General features: G+C 42.8%; 1 protein-coding gene across 1 annotated transcript in view; it reads left to right on the top strand.

Annotated features, from left to right (window-relative positions):
• Positions 1-7,596, top strand: part of gucy2g (guanylate cyclase 2g) — a 94,420-nt gene extending 86,824 nt beyond the window's left edge. Inside the window, exons 19-22 of the mRNA XM_068053285.1 lie at positions 2,594-2,692; positions 5,820-5,911; positions 6,909-7,016; positions 7,450-7,596. Of these exons, the coding sequence (XP_067909386.1) occupies positions 2,594-2,692; positions 5,820-5,911; positions 6,909-7,016; positions 7,450-7,596 (446 nt within the window). The remainder of the gene's footprint in view (positions 1-2,593; positions 2,693-5,819; positions 5,912-6,908; positions 7,017-7,449) is intronic.
• The last annotated feature ends 8,045 nt before the right edge of the window (positions 7,597-15,641 follow it).

The raw sequence follows: 15,641 nt of genomic DNA, 5'->3' as shown, positions 1-15,641 counted from the left end.
ACACTAAAGCTTGGGGCAGCCGCCGCAAAGGTTCAATGGGAAAAGACCACTGTGTAAGGTCCTCCTGCCAGTGAACCGATGGGCTGGACCCATGGAAAGCCCCTAGGGCTGTATACACCAAATATGGGTTTGCTGTAAAATGTACATTGTATGTAAAATGGAATGGAAGGGTTGTGAGGCAACTCACTCCTGTATTGAAGAAAATGGATCTCCTTTGCACTTTCTGGAATGTCAACTTAGTGCTGTTTTGAACTGTGTTGTAATGTATTTTTTTTATTGATTTGGTGAATAAAGTTTATTTTTGGGAAAAAACCTCTTTTCATACCTGCTTTGCAAAGGCACATTCCAGAAGGAGGTGGACGATGGTCTATTCCCCATTGCAGACGCCTCTGGAGCAGCATGCGGAGGGAGTGAGACTCAGGGCACGCAGGAAGGATCTGACGGGGAGGGCCCTTCTCACTGCCAGCGAAGCTACATTTTGGTGCTTGTTTGAAAATTCAGGTGATGAGGCATTCTGCCAATGAGTTTGACAATCTGCTCGGGGAACCATCCGACAGGATCCACTATCTCTTTTTCCTGCAGGGCCTTGAGGATGCTATGTGTGGACTGCTGCCTGTTGGACTTGGGTCAAAGGTATTTTTTTGCACAAACTTTTCCATGAGGGACTGATGGTGCAGGACAGTCCAACTGAATGGAGTGTTCCGCAGCAATGTAGCCAGACCCATCCTTCGCAACACCAGGGACAGATAGAACCTCAGTATGTAGTGACGCTTGGTCTTTGCGTACCAGGGGTCTATGCACAGCTTGATGCAGCCACAGACAAAGGTGGCCATCAGGATGAGGATGACGTTGAAAGTTTTTTTTTTCCCAAAATATACTTTATTCATAAAAATCTGTAAAAATTACATTGCCAAACAGTTTCAAAAAATACAAACATTGCAAGGGAGATCAGTTTCCTTCAATACTATCATAAGTTTCTTCACAACCCTTCCGTTTCACAATTGTCATGCCAATTACAGTTTTACATTTACAGCAATTGAAAATATTAACGATACAGTTCGAGGGGTTTCCCGTGGATCCAGCCCCTCGGTTCAGCTTGGTGGGGGGACCTTACACTGTGGTCTTTCCCCATTGAGCCTTTGCTGCGGCTGCCCCAAGCTTTAGTGCGTCCCTCAGCACGTAGATGACGTTGAAAGTCTCCTGCTCATCCTAATCCACAAGGATTCCACATAAGAGTTACATTTCTTAGCATTAGCCTTTTCTAGCCACTCTGCAGACTCCTGTCAAGGTAGAGCTGACTCCGTGTGGGTCTTCAGAGTCCATGAGTTAAAATAAGGTTGCCATGCTTGTGACATATTCAGGCTGGGATTTTTAGATTTAAACTTTACAACAGGAGCTTTGACCGATTTCATAGTCATAGATAAACTGTTGCCACGTGCATATTGTGTGGGGTGTTGGGCTGATCAGTGGACTAACAATTGTAACCCCGCTGTCTCATTGTTCCTGCCCTGCTGGGGGGTGGGGAGTTAAAATGAACCCCCAGATGTTCCAGCTTCAAACTCTTTGTCACCATTTTCTTATTCAATGGCCTGGTGACAGTACATTAGGGATAGGGTTAGGCCAGGATTAGGCTTTAACCGATGAATATACAATAAGAGGCTAATCCATCTGAATGAAGTGTTAAATAGAAACAAAGCAAACACATTGGAGGGGGCCTGATGACAGATTCCCTCACCTTCTGAATTCTGCATCCCTTCACTTTCTGACCCAGTGGAGTTTCTGCAGCTGATGATTAACAATTATCCCATTTATAATTAAGCTCCCATACTCACTTTGGATAGAAATTGTAAATAAAGACAGTGAATCAACATGCTAAAGCCACTGATCTAATTTATTTACAAAACTAGGTAGTGTTATCAATTAAAGAGGTTTACACAGACACTAGAGTACAAGTTGGATTTATAACATGTTGTTACGTCTGCCCTTCTATAGTCTGAGCTTTCCTACGGAAATGATTCTTTGTGTTAGGCACGAGGGAAAGTATATGGAGTGCATTTGGACCATAACACAGAGCTTAACTAAAAGTCCAACTCTGGTTGAAGAACTATTTTGGAGTAGCTTATCAAAAAGTGGCCCTCAAGAATAAATGAAAGAACAAAGAAATCCCACTTTTGGCTGATTCGTGGATTACAGTCCTATTATTCTTCATGTAATTGCTGATATTCTATTCCATTCTTACATAAAATAATGAGGCCACATAATTCTTCAAAGTTTCCACAGAGGTGTTATACTTTCTGGTTTCCTACGTCTTCCACCTTCTCGAGGGCAATTAGGGATAGGCAATATATGCTGGCCTAGCCAGCGACGCCCACATCCCATGAAAGAATTTTTAAAAATTTACATGATCACTTCAGATTCTAATTCCATTGCAAATTTTTGGGAGCTAATTCCTAGCAGAGATTCCTAAATTCTGGAAATTATGAGAACCAGGGAAAGGGCATCAGAATATTGGCGGGTGGGTTTGAAGAGTATCGATTACAGAGCTGTGAAGAGAATATTCCACCCTTAAACCACTGTTAAATTACATTTGCAGGTCCAGTAGTTGCAGGTGTGGTTGGAATAACTATGCCCAGATACTGTCTGTTTGGAGATACTGTCAATGTTGCATCAAGGATGGAGAGCAATGGTTTACGTAAGTATTCAGTCTTTTTTCGTAATTGTTTTGTTAAAATAAATAAAATAACTCATCGCAGAACTCAGCTTCCCTGACTGAGTGAACAGGACGTATAATTCTGTCCACAAATATTAGTGTTAAATACTTCCATGCGGGACAGTATAATTCTGCACACAAATATAGGTGATGAATACTCCATGCTGTACAACTGTGGTAGATTCTGCACCTCCTCCCTTGATGTGAATATTTGGGCAAGAATTTGTCCAGTAAAAATATGGAATGCTGTAATTACAGGGGAGGTGGTGATGTAGTGATAATGTCACTGGATTAGTAATCCACAGCCCAGGCTAATGCTCTGGGAACCTGGGTTCTAATCCCACCACAGCCGTTGGTGAAATTTGAATTCAATTAATAAATCTAGAATTAAAAGCTAGTCTAATGGTGACCATTGTCAATTGTTGTAAAAACCCATCTGGTTCACTAATCTCCTTTTAGGGTAGGAAATCTGCCGTCCTTACCTGGTCTGGCCTACGTGTGACTCTGGATCCACAGAAATATGGTTGACTCTTAAATGGCCCAGCAAATCACTCAGCTTAAGGGCAATTAGGGATGGGTAACAAATGCTGGCCTAGCCAGCAACTCCCACAAACAAATTTTAAAAAATCAGTTTCACCTTAGACTTATATATGTAAAAGAAATCAGCTTTTAGCCATTGGGAGAAATCACAAATCTTTTTGAAAGTACTAATTTTCAGTTTGATGTGGGAGGAAATGCCTTTTCACTGAAGGGAATACTTTCACCATTCATTAATTGTGATAAGAAAGTACAAGTGAGGAGAAAGCAGGGAAATCCACATTAAACTTGTGTCTCATTCATATCTCATGGGAAACTCTTTGAGATGTATCTTTGCAGTTCCTTTGTATCATCAACAGCAACTTGCATTTCTATAGCGATGCGAATGTAGTAAAATGTCCCATAGTGCTTCACAGAAGTGTAATTAAAACATTTCACATACTAGCACTTTTCAACATGAATCACTGGATAGTGTTTAGCTAACCCAGTTTGTTTGGCATGTTTCCATCTACGAAAGATGATAGACACGCAGCAAACAATCCATTTAGGTGGGGTATCTTCTCTTCGTGCACCTTTGTTGATGGTTTTGAACGCCAATCCTTGAGAGGCAAATTTTTCCACAAGTGAAGCTGCCAAGTGATGCTGTGAGTTGTTGTTTGTGATGTTGGCGCCTGTTGCCAAGCTGCTGTAGCAACTGGTCATCGTGGTAGTGCACACCCATCTACAGGATGTGTCGCCATTTCCCTTTTTCCCCAGCCAGTGATTCCCAGGTGTGACAGTCGACATTTAGGACCTTCATGTCATGCTTGCAAGCATCTTTGAAGCGGAGCTATGGGCACTCCGCTGGTCGTCTGGCCCTGGCTATCTCATCATACAAAAGGTCCTTGGTTATGTGACCGTCTTCCATCCTGCAGATATGACTGATCCACAGCAGCTGCCTCTGTTTGATTAGTACCAACACAGTGCCTATGAGCGGGCTCCCGCATTTGTGATTTTGTCCTGCCAGGATATACCCATGATGCACCGCAGACTGTGAAGATGGAAATTATTGAGCTTCTTTTCCTGGTAGCTGTAAGTCACCCATGTTTCACAGCCATACAGCAAGGTACTGTGAACACAGGCCTTATAAACCATCAGCTTGGTCCTAAGGGTCAGCTTGGTATTATCCCATGTGCATATCGTGTGTTGGCCAAAGGTGGTCGTTGCTTTCCCTATGCGTGTATCAAGCTCTGCATCAAGGGACAGATTGTCTGTCACTGTGGACCCAAAGTAGCAGAGTTTGTTAACCACTTCCAGTGGGGTGTTATCTGGTGTGATCAAGGGCGGAGATGCAACACCTTGTCCAAGATGCAACACAGTTTTCTTGATGCTTTTGACAAGGAGAACAAGTTACAGGTATGGAAGAGACAGTCCATGAGTCTCTGTAGCTAAGTTTCCGTGTGAGCGAGTAGTGCAGCATCATCAGTGTAGAAGAGTTCTCTGATCAGGACACGATGTGTGTTTGTCTTTGCTTTCAGCCTTGATAGATTGTAGAACTTGCCGAGTGTACCCGGAAGCACAGTGCGGTTTTCGTGCCGGCAGATGTACTGTGGACATGAACTTTTCCCTAAGCCAGCTACAAGAGAAGTGTAGGGAACAGAGTATACCTCTTTACCTTACTTTTATAGATCTTACTTAGGCCCTCGACACCGTCAGTAGAACAGTGCGCTACAAGATTTTGGGAAAAATTGGCTGTCCACTGAAGCTCCTCAGTCTCATCCACTCCTTCCATGTGTCCTAGCCCCCACTCTGTTTGACATCTTCTTCTCCTTGCTCCTGACCTTTGCCTATGCTGTAGATATGGAAGGAGTCTACTTGTACACTAGGTCAGATGGCAAGCTCTGCAATCTATCAAGGCTGAAAGTAAAGCTAACTCAGTACAGACCAGAAATCAAACTTAATGATCCATATAACTTAGTACCATAGCATGCATTACATTTGCCCATGTATTACCTGGCTCAGTGACACAATGACAGATGGATTTCCATTCGGCCTCTGACAATAAGCCTTAATAGGCCTTTAACTAGCTCATTTGGTTACTCAGCACTTGTGGGCAGGTAGCCCTGCCACCCACCCACCCACTCCCCTACTCACCTCTGAGAAAATAGCCTGGGGCAGGATGGTGCCGGCAAACTGGCATGCCAGCCAGCAGTGCAGATTTTCACGCCCAGCCACTTCTGCACTCGCCCCATCAGGGCCTAAGATTCCTGCCCATAATCTCAGGATGAGGGGTTGGCCTTTTATGTCTGAGATGAGGAAATATTTTTTCATTCTGAAGTTGTGAATCTTTGGAATTCTCTAACTCCAGAGGGCTGTGGATACTCAGTCATTGAGTATATTCCAGGCTGTGATCGAGAGAATTTTGGACTCTAAGGGTATGAAGGGATGTAGGGATCAGGCAGGAAAGTGGAGTTGAGATTGAAGATTGGCCATGTTCGTATTGAATGGTGGAGCAGGCTCGAGGGGCTGTATGGCCGACTCTTGCTCCTATTTCTTATGCTGTTATGTTATTTGAGCTTCTTTTGATACTTAGCTTGGCGAATACACATATCACAGAGCACTGCTGAAGTACTGAGGGCATTGGGAGGATACAATCTAGTGGAAAGAGGGACAATTAATGTGAAGGTAAGAAATCAAATCATCGTCAAGAATTAACATTTCCAGGAGATTACTTTTTAGGCTAGAAACGTTAAAGAAATCAGCAGTGAATTCTGCTGCTATTTCCATATAGCTCTGTACTTCGGTTTTATTAAATGCATTTATAGAGCTGCACTGTGAATATTGGTCACATTTTAATGTTAGTAAAATCGCAAGTCTCCTGCGGATCCTTTGTTACTATTTAAACCTCCAAAACATATGAGAACCAATTTTTATCTGTCATTCCCGACATGGTGCCATATATCTGAGGTACGTTGTGTCAAATTTCCTAGCCCAGGCCAATAACACGTTAGGGTCTTGTGCTGAGAGTGGAGGAGGAAACAGGAACTTGCCGGCACTCCTTGCACTTGGACTTGACAGTCCTCCTGGAAGTACATGAAAGGATATGAAAATAACCTTACCAGCAGCCTACCTCCATCTTCAGGCTTTTTACAAGCTCCACTGACCTCACTATCTTTCAGTCTGAGAAGATTCCTAATTCAGGCCCCACCAGCTGCTTTTGGGGCCTGCCCTTACTTTTGGGTGCTTTATGGCCAAGTGTATTGGAAAATAAGGTAGAAGGCTGGGAAACGCTTCCTCCCATCCCATTTTAATATACAAAGACTATTGTAGGCACCAACCCACTTTTATCCAATGGAGGATCCCCAGAGAAATACCAGGGTTGCGTTGTGGGAATGGAAACATAATGAACCAGGTCTCCACTCCCTTTTCCTGCTCCCAGCGTCTGGAATCTCTGAGTATCTTCAGGCACAAAGAAGAAGAAAATTTCACTACTCTGTCTTTCTTGAATTTAAAATGTGAATGTTATGCATTCAAGGAAAAGTTTTTTTTTTAGGAAAACACATCACCCATATTATCTGGTACATCTAACTTGTTATAAGAAAATGTATTTTGCTTCATAAATAAATTAGAAATATTCCAATAACTACTTTTGAAAATATGACCCACTTGTATTTTTTATAAGGGAAAGGGAAATCAAGCAACCTACTGGCTAAGAGACAAAAAGGGATTCAATATGCCTTTACCAAGATTTGATTTCAATATGAGAGATGATTTTAAGGACTCATTGGAGGTAGGAATGGATTAATTGGATGTAAACTAGATCTAACATGGTACAGAAAAGCTGCAAAACATTTTGAGTTCAAGTATTTTAGTAAAAATGTCTGGGAACAGTCTTGAGCAGCAGTGCAAATTTTTATTCTTAAAGGAAAGAAGACGTGAATTGACTTGCCTTTCACGACCTCCGAATGTCCTAAAGTGTTTTACAACCAATTAAGTGCTTTTGAAGTATAGTCACAGTTGTAATTTCATCAGAAGTCCTGCTTTACCTCAACTTTCTAGCCCTTCTGTTCTATGTATTAATAGTGTAGTGTTGATGTTGTATGACACACTTGAATGCATTCTTTGCAAGTCATTATTTGGTCTTATTCTGTCCTTATTGTGTAATGTCTTGTTAAAGTTCTAACCTAATGTGACCATGTTTCAAATTGTATCATCACATGTAGAAGTATGAGCAGAATGATGCAGAACTAGCAGCATTTGCAGAAACACAGTTACCAGGGAGTTCTGCATCAGATCCTCCAGAAGATAAGCGTACAAGGCCCCTTGGATGTAGTGTTGAGAAGAATACAGTGGAAGACAAAGCCTTCTGATTGGCACAAGCACTGGCACAAAGCACTCTCAAGGATGACAACAAGACACAAATATGCTAAAATAAAACAGACCATCAGATTCCGAAAAGAACACCTTTTGTAGTACTTACATTTGAATTACTAATAATGTTGTATAATTATTGTCCTGAAGAGTAAAACCATAGAAAGAAGGAATATATTTACTAGAAAATTATAATAATTAGCATTATATGTAATTATGAAAGTTAGAATTACTAATAGGCTAAGTGGACCTGTTACAAAAGTGAAAATGTAGAAAACCCATCACTTACAAATCTGTCTATTTGATATTTATTTGTTATATTCTGTGTATCTGTGCACATAGCAACACAACATTAATTTGAGGAACTGTTACTAAGTACATTGGAATGGGTATCTCCAAATAACACCTATATGGCTATTTTTTAATATGAGAAAAGAAGGTAAAGAAGTCAAAATCAATCCTATTTTTTTTCACTGATTCGTACTTCATTTAAAAAAATGGTCTTGGGATGTGTATGACACTGGGAATGTGGTATTCATTGTCTATCTCTTGTTTCCTGGAGGGCATTAGGAGTCAACCAAATAATGTGGGACTAGAGGCATGTGTAAGTCAGACAAGGATGGAGTGGCAGGTTCCTTCCCTGAAGAACATCAGTGTACCGGTTGACTTTCTCAACAATCTGAGAGTTTTCATGAATGGCAAAGGTATCAATTTAGATTTACTAAGATGATCCCAGGAATGACAGGACATATTTGTGATGGGAAACTTGATAAACAAAGAATGTGCTCATCAGAGCAGAGAAGGTTGAGGGTAGCCGACTCGGGTTGTTCAAAGTTTTGAACAGTGAAACATGATTTCCAGTGTTTGGTGAGTCAACAACAAGGTGGAATAAATATAAGGTTTGTGCTAAAATCATAAAGAGGGAGCTTCAAAGTTTTTTTTCCATATGCAGCGTTATTTTGAATATGCAGTATATTACCACATGGTAACTGAAGCTGAGTCAATCACTACATGTTAGGGGGAAAGAGATAAACATTTGATATGGACTTGTGATACCACTCCTACTTTTACAATAAGAACTTGGATTTTTGTTGCGTCTTTCATGTAGAAACATTTGTATTCAGTTCTGGTCGCCTCATTATAGGAAGGATGTGGAAGCTTTAGAGAGGGTGCAGAGGAGATTTACCAGGATGCTGCCTGGACTGGAGGGCATGTCCTACGAAGAAATATTGAGGGAACTAGGGCTTTTCTCATTGGAGCGAAGAAGGATGAGAGGTGACTTGATAGAGGGGTACAAGATGATGAGAGGCATAGATAGAGTGGATAGCCAGAGACTTTTTCCCAGGGTGGAAAGGGCTATCACCAGGGGGCATAATTTTAAGGTGATTGGAGGAAGGTTTCGGGGAGATGTCAGAGGTAGGTTCTTTACACAGAGAGTGGTGGGTGCATGGAATGCGCTGCCAGCGGTGGTAGTAGAAGCAGATACATTAGGGGCATTTAAGCGACTCTTGGATAGGTACATGGATGATAGTAGAATGAAGGGTAGGTAGTTAATTTGATCTTAGAGTAGGTTAAAGGTTCGGCACAACATCGTGGGCCGAAGGGCCTGTACTGTGCTGTACTGTTCTATGTTCTATGTTCTATTTACGGAGGTTTTATGGAGAGTCTTAAAGGAGTGGAGGGAGGTTTGGAGGCGTGACTGCCAAAGATAGGATAAATTAAGGGGGATGTACAAGAGGTTGGAGTCAGCGGAATGAAGAGTTTAGAAAGGAGGGTGTAGCACTAGAGGAGGAGTAGAGATATAAGGGGGAAAGGCCTTGTAGCAATTTAAACATGAGGTGAGAATTTTAAATTTCAGGTTTTGGGCGCTGGGCACCAGTGTAGGTCTTTAGAACAGGATTGAATACTGGCAGCAGAGTTTCAAATGAAGTCCAGTTTATGGATGGTGGAGGATTGGAGGCCACCTTGGAGCACTTTGGGTTAGGGGTCTAGTGGTGACAAAGATAGGAATGAAGGTTTTTAAAGCTGATTTAGCTGAGGTAGGGACAAAGACAGGTGACGCTACAGAGGTAGAAGTAGGCACTCTTTGTGATAAAGACAATATGGGGTTTGAAGTTCAACTCAGGATTACATGGAATACTGAGCTTCAGACAGTTTGATTCAGCTTGAGATAGTGGTCAAGGAAGAGGACAAAGTTACAGCGTACAGAGTTTTATGGCGAGGGTTGAAGATGATGACTTTCATCTTCCCAACGCTATGCTGGAAAAATTTGCAACTCATTTAAAATTGGATCAAAATGCACACACAGACGCTGTTCAATCACTTCTCTGACAAAGCAGAACTCCCTCGCTACCAGATTGGAGTATCAGCTTATATTATGAGCTGAAATCCTGGAGTGTGTTTGAACTCATGGTCTTCTCGCTCAAGGGGCAAAAGGTTAAAGAGAAGTGGGGGGAGGGAAGTTATTGATTGTAATGTTATGACCAGGTGAGAAAGGTGTCTAGGGCTCCCTCTCACCCTTCACCTCATCTTACCTTAACAGGGTTTTATTTTTAAACACACTGTGTTATTAGCTCCCCCTTGGTGAATCCTTGTTCACCACTTTTCAATTATAAGGCAAAGAAACCAGCACAAACAGGTTTTCTTAGGTTTAAAGAAGAAAAGTTGAAATTTATTAAACTTGAACTTAAACTCTAATTTGGTTAATGCCTACGGATACATGATGCATCCAAGCTAGCATGAATATGCGATACGCGCATGCAAATAGAGACAGAAAAGAGCAGAAGAAATAAAGTGGAAAAGTTTGAGGCAATATCTGAAGTGTTTTTGTTGCGGTTCTTTGAGATCACTGTAGAATCCTTGATTGTAGGTAGATCTTGCTTTTCGTTGGGGCCCAGTATTCTTCTTAAACCTTGTTTTCTATAGGAGACTTTTCTGTCTTGGGGTTCATGTGTGTCTTCAGTGGATTCAGAGACTTGTGAGAAAGAGATGGGAGCAGACAGGAGAGAGATCTTCTCAGTAGAGGAGCAAACAGTCACTCTCTGAGTTCAAACTGTTTGTACAATTCAGAAAAACCCAGGTTGCCATGTAGGTTAGTCATATGACAAACTGGTCTGACCACATCTTGGATTGTATCACCTTAGCAGTCTTTGGAAATCTCCTCTTACACACAATACCTGATGATCAAGGTCCATTGTGGGTTGAATGTGTCAGGGAATGGTCCTTTGTCCTTCCAATAACTGTCTGTTAATATGCAAATGTCTTTTCCAGCCACAGCTGATCTGTTTAACAAGTCCTTTCTTCACTCTAGTAACAGTTTAAAATAAATGTTCATGACAAAATTAATGTGCCTCATTCTTGGCAGGTGGGGGCAAGGCATGATAGTAACAATTCCCTTACTCATTTATTATAGATGGGCATTAGCCATTTACAAGAACTTGCATGTATTCTGCACGGCTATACGAATCATAGAACCAGGAGAAGCAGTACAAAGAAGTATTTAACCTCCATAATAGTGATTGGGTTATTTGTATAATTGACAATTTTGTTTCATTTGTTGAGTATGGTGTTACATAATTTGTGTGATAAATTATACGTGAATATACCCGATCCAGCAAAATATCACTCTATCTTCATTTGATAAATTCACTGACACCAAGCAGCCAAATGAAGTATATTTATTCAATAACTAATTGCTGGTCATAGCTTTAAAATATCTGTGCTTACTGATCTTGCTATTTGCTCAATTAATGTTCCAATACATCTAGCACATTCACTAATTAAATTTAATGATACTGTGTGTTCTCTGTACTGATCTATATTAAGCTGTGATCAACAACCTACAGTCTCTAAGGTATTTTGCTTTATTGATAAAATCTGATAAAAATCGTATTAGTCTGGTACAAGAATTAAATAAACTCACCACCTCACAGCAAGCCTCACAGACTGAGAGCCAAGTCAAACTTTAGATATTTCATTGAATCTCGGAATTAGGAAGAACTGGAGCTGAAAGCTGGATTGCTGTGTCTTTATAAGTTATTACAGTGCCATCTGTTGGGCATCTACAAAGAAACATGTTTAATACTTGAGCTCGATTTGTGTGAAAACTTTTATTTTGAAAGGTCCTCAAGAATTTCTATATGTAAAGTTGGATCAAGCTTAGGGCCGCCTAATAGGACGGTCTATTAAATTCATATGTGGCACTACAATTAACTTGGCTCAGCTGGTAGCACACTGGTCTCTGAGTTAAAAGGTTATGGGTCAAAACCTCACCCCATTACTACAAGATCACAATCTAGGCTGATAAGCACAAGACTGAGAGAGTGTTGTCATTTTGAATAAGATGTTAAACTGAAGCCCTCTCTGTCTATTCATGTGGATATTGAAGATCCCAAAACACTTTTTGAAGAAATGTAGGGAGCTCTCCCAGAGTCCTGGTCAACATTCCTCCCTTGCCAACACTACCAAAACAATATAACTAATCACTCCATTCATTGCTGTTTGTGGAATCTTGCTGTAAACAAATTAACCGTGATGTCTACCCACAAAACAATGGTGAATGCACGGCAGAAAGGGCTGTGAGACTTTTCTTGGACATGTGCTAAAGTATAATATAAATTCAAGGCTTTTTTATGTTGCACGTTTAAAACTGTTTGGAGGTAATTTTGACTTTGTGCGATAGTGTGAAGTGGGTGTTGACGAGTCGGCAGCCTGTTTAATGTATCTCCTGATTTTTATTTCAATTGAAGTCAATGGAAAGCCTTTCCACAACCATTGTTCTTTACCCACATTACAGCAAAGTGTTAGAAAGAAAGAATGCAAGAATACTTTTGACTCAGACAGAAGTCCAGCTGTTAGCACACCCATAAAAAGTCATCTCAAACACTGTATGACATTACATATTTATTGTTCAGTTTTCTGAGTAACAGTTTTGCAATAGCGACATGTAACAGACTGAATGGATCCCATTTCTGTTTGAAATTACAACAACTAATCAATCACTTCTTTACATTAACCTAATTTACAAATGTAATGAGTTCAGTGCTTCTTTTGACTCAAGACAGAAATGACTGAAATGGGACCCACCTGGGGGCCTAGGCTGGGAACATGGCCTGGACTCTCGAGGAGAGGCAACTTGGTTTTTTTGGAGACTTTGCTCCCTTACAAAGAGGGCCAAGTGTACACCTCTTTGCTCCTAGTGGGGGGAGGTGGAGGAGGGAATTTCTTTTTCCCAAAAATATGCTTTATTCATACAAATCTTTAAAAAAAATTACAAAACAGTTCAAAACAGCACCAAGTTGACATTCCAAAAACTGCAAAGGAAATCAGTTTTCTTCGATACAGGAGTGAGTTGCATCACAACCCTTCCATTCCATTTTACATGCCATGTACATTTTACAGCAAACCCATATTTGGTTTCCCATGGGTCCAGTCCCTCATTTCACTATGGCGGGAGGACCTTACACAGTGGTCTTTCCCCATTGAGCCTTTGCTGCGGCTGCCCCAAGCTTTAGTGCGTCCCTCAGCACTTAGTACTGGACCTTGGAATGTGCCAGTCTGCAACACTCGGTCGTGGACAACTCTTTGCGCTGGAAGACCAGCAAGTTTCGGGCTGACCAAAGAACATCTTTCACCGAATTGATGGTCCTCCAGCAGCAGTTGATGTTTATCTCGGTGTGCGTCCCTGGGAACAGCCCATAGAACACAGACTCCTGTGTTACAGAGTTGCTTGGGATGAAGCTCGACAAAAACCACTGCATCTCTTTCCACACTTGCTTTGCAAAGACACATTCCAGAAGGAGGTGGGCAACCATCTCTTCCCCACCACAGCCACCTCGAGGGCAGTGTGCGGAGGTGGTGAGATTCTGGGCGTGCAGGAAGGATCTGATGAGGAGGGCCCTTCTCACCACCAGCCAAGCTACGTCTTGGTGCTTGTTGGAAAGTTCTGGTGATGAGGCATTCTGTCAAATGACTTTGGCAGTCTGCTCGGGGAACCATCCGACAGGATCCACTATCTCCTTTTCCCGTAGGGCCTTGAGGACATTCCGTGCAGACCACTGCCTGATGGATTGGTGCTCAAAGGTGTTTTTTCAGCAGAAACTCTCCCACAAAAGATAGGTGGTACGGTACGGTCCAATTGAATGGAGCGTTCCGTGGCAATGTGGCCAGACCCATCCTTCGTAACACCGGGGACAGATAGAACCTCAGCACGGAGTGACACTTGGAGTTTGCGTACTGGGGTTCTATGTACAGCTTGATGCAGCTGCACACGAAGGTGGTCATCAGGATGAGGGCAACGTTGGGTACATTTTTCCTGCCCTTATCCAGAGGTTTGAACATCGTGTCCCTCCGGACCCGGTCCATTTTGCGTCTCCACATAAAGTAGAAAATGGCTTGGGTGACCGCCACGGCACAGGAGTGGGTTATGGGCCAGACCTGCGCCACATACAGCAACAATGTGAGCGCCTCGCATCTGACGACTAGGTTCTTACCCACATTGGAGAGTGAACGCTGCTCCCACATGCTCAGTTTATGGTGTACCCTGGCTACTTGCTCCTTACAGGTTTTGGCGCACGCCCGGCCCTTCCGGACCGTAACCCCAGCACCTTCAGGTAGTCTGACCTGATGGTGAAGGGGACAAAAGATCGGTCAGCTCAGTTCCCAAAGAAAATGGCCTCACCCTTGCTGTGATTTACTTTGGCTCCCGAGGTCAGTTCGAACTGGTCACAGATGCTCATCAGTCTGTGAATGCACAGCGGATCCGAGCAGAAGACAGCGACGTTGTCCATGTACAGGGAGGCTTTGACCTGAGTGCCTCCACTGCCTGGGATTGTCACCCCACTTATGCTCGCATCCTTCCTAATGGACTCAGCAAACAAACAAGACAGGGGAGAGAGGACAGCCCTGCCTCACTCCAGATTGGATCGGGAAACTTTCTGATTCCCACCCATTGATTGAGACTGCGCTACTGATGTTTGTGTAGAGCAGTTGGATTCAATTGCGGATTCCTTCCCCAAACCCCATTTTGGAGAGCACATCCATCATATAGGTGTGCAATATCCTGTCAAAAGCCTTCTCCTGGTCCAAGTTGATGAGGCAGGTGTCCACCCTTCTGTCCCGTACATAAGCGATCGTATCCCTGAGTAGTGCGAGACTATCAGAGATCTTCCTGCTGGGTACAGTACAGGTCTGATTGGGGTGAATCACCAACTCCAGAGCAGACTTGACCTGACTGGCGATGACTTTGCACAGAATCTTGTAGTCAACATTAAGCAGTGAGATGGGCCACCAATTTCTGATTTCCGCCCTCTCCCCCTTCCACTTGTAGATGAGGGTGATGATGCCTTTCCTGATTCTGACACGCTGCCGGCCAGAAGCATATTCTCGTACATTTCCAGCAGGTCTGGGCCGATCCAGTCCCACAGAGCCGAATACAACTCAACCAGTAAGCTATCGCTTCCGGGAGTTTTACTCATCTCGGAGGACCTGGCGGTGTTTGTAAGCTCATCCAGAGTTAGTGGTTTGTCCAGACTCTCCCACATGCGGTCATCACAGGCCTCCGTGATAGATGACAGGAAGGAGTGGGAAGCCGTGCTGTCCATGGGCTTCACGTTGTATAGCTCAGCATAAAAGGATTTGCTGACTTTGCGGACTGCTGATCACAGAGATCTCTCTGTGTATCTTTTGGAAGAAGAAATGCGAGCACATCTCATCCTGCTCAACGGAGCGGACTCTGGACCGGAAGATGATCTTGGAGGCCTCTGTAGCAAAGAACGAGGCCTGCTGGCTCTTCACCTCTTGGAGATCCTCCTTGACCTTGACCCCCATCGACTGCAGCCGGAGCAGATTTTGCATTCTTTTCTGGAGTCGGGACATTTCCCTCTGTCTCTCTCTCTCGCCCTCTGAACACCTTTGAAGATAAAGAACCTCTTAATGTTCTCCTTGATCGTCTCCCACCAGTGCACCAGAGACTCAAAGAGGGGTTTCACGGTTCTCCAAACTTTGTAATCCCTTTTGAGTTCCTCAGTGTTCTCTGGGGTTGGCA

This window comes from Heterodontus francisci, chromosome 20 (genome assembly GCF_036365525.1).
Source record: "Heterodontus francisci isolate sHetFra1 chromosome 20, sHetFra1.hap1, whole genome shotgun sequence".
Lineage (NCBI taxonomy): Eukaryota > Metazoa > Chordata > Chondrichthyes > Heterodontiformes > Heterodontidae > Heterodontus > Heterodontus francisci.
Note: the sequence above shows the minus strand (reverse complement) of the source record. Positions and strands in the feature narration are given on the sequence as shown.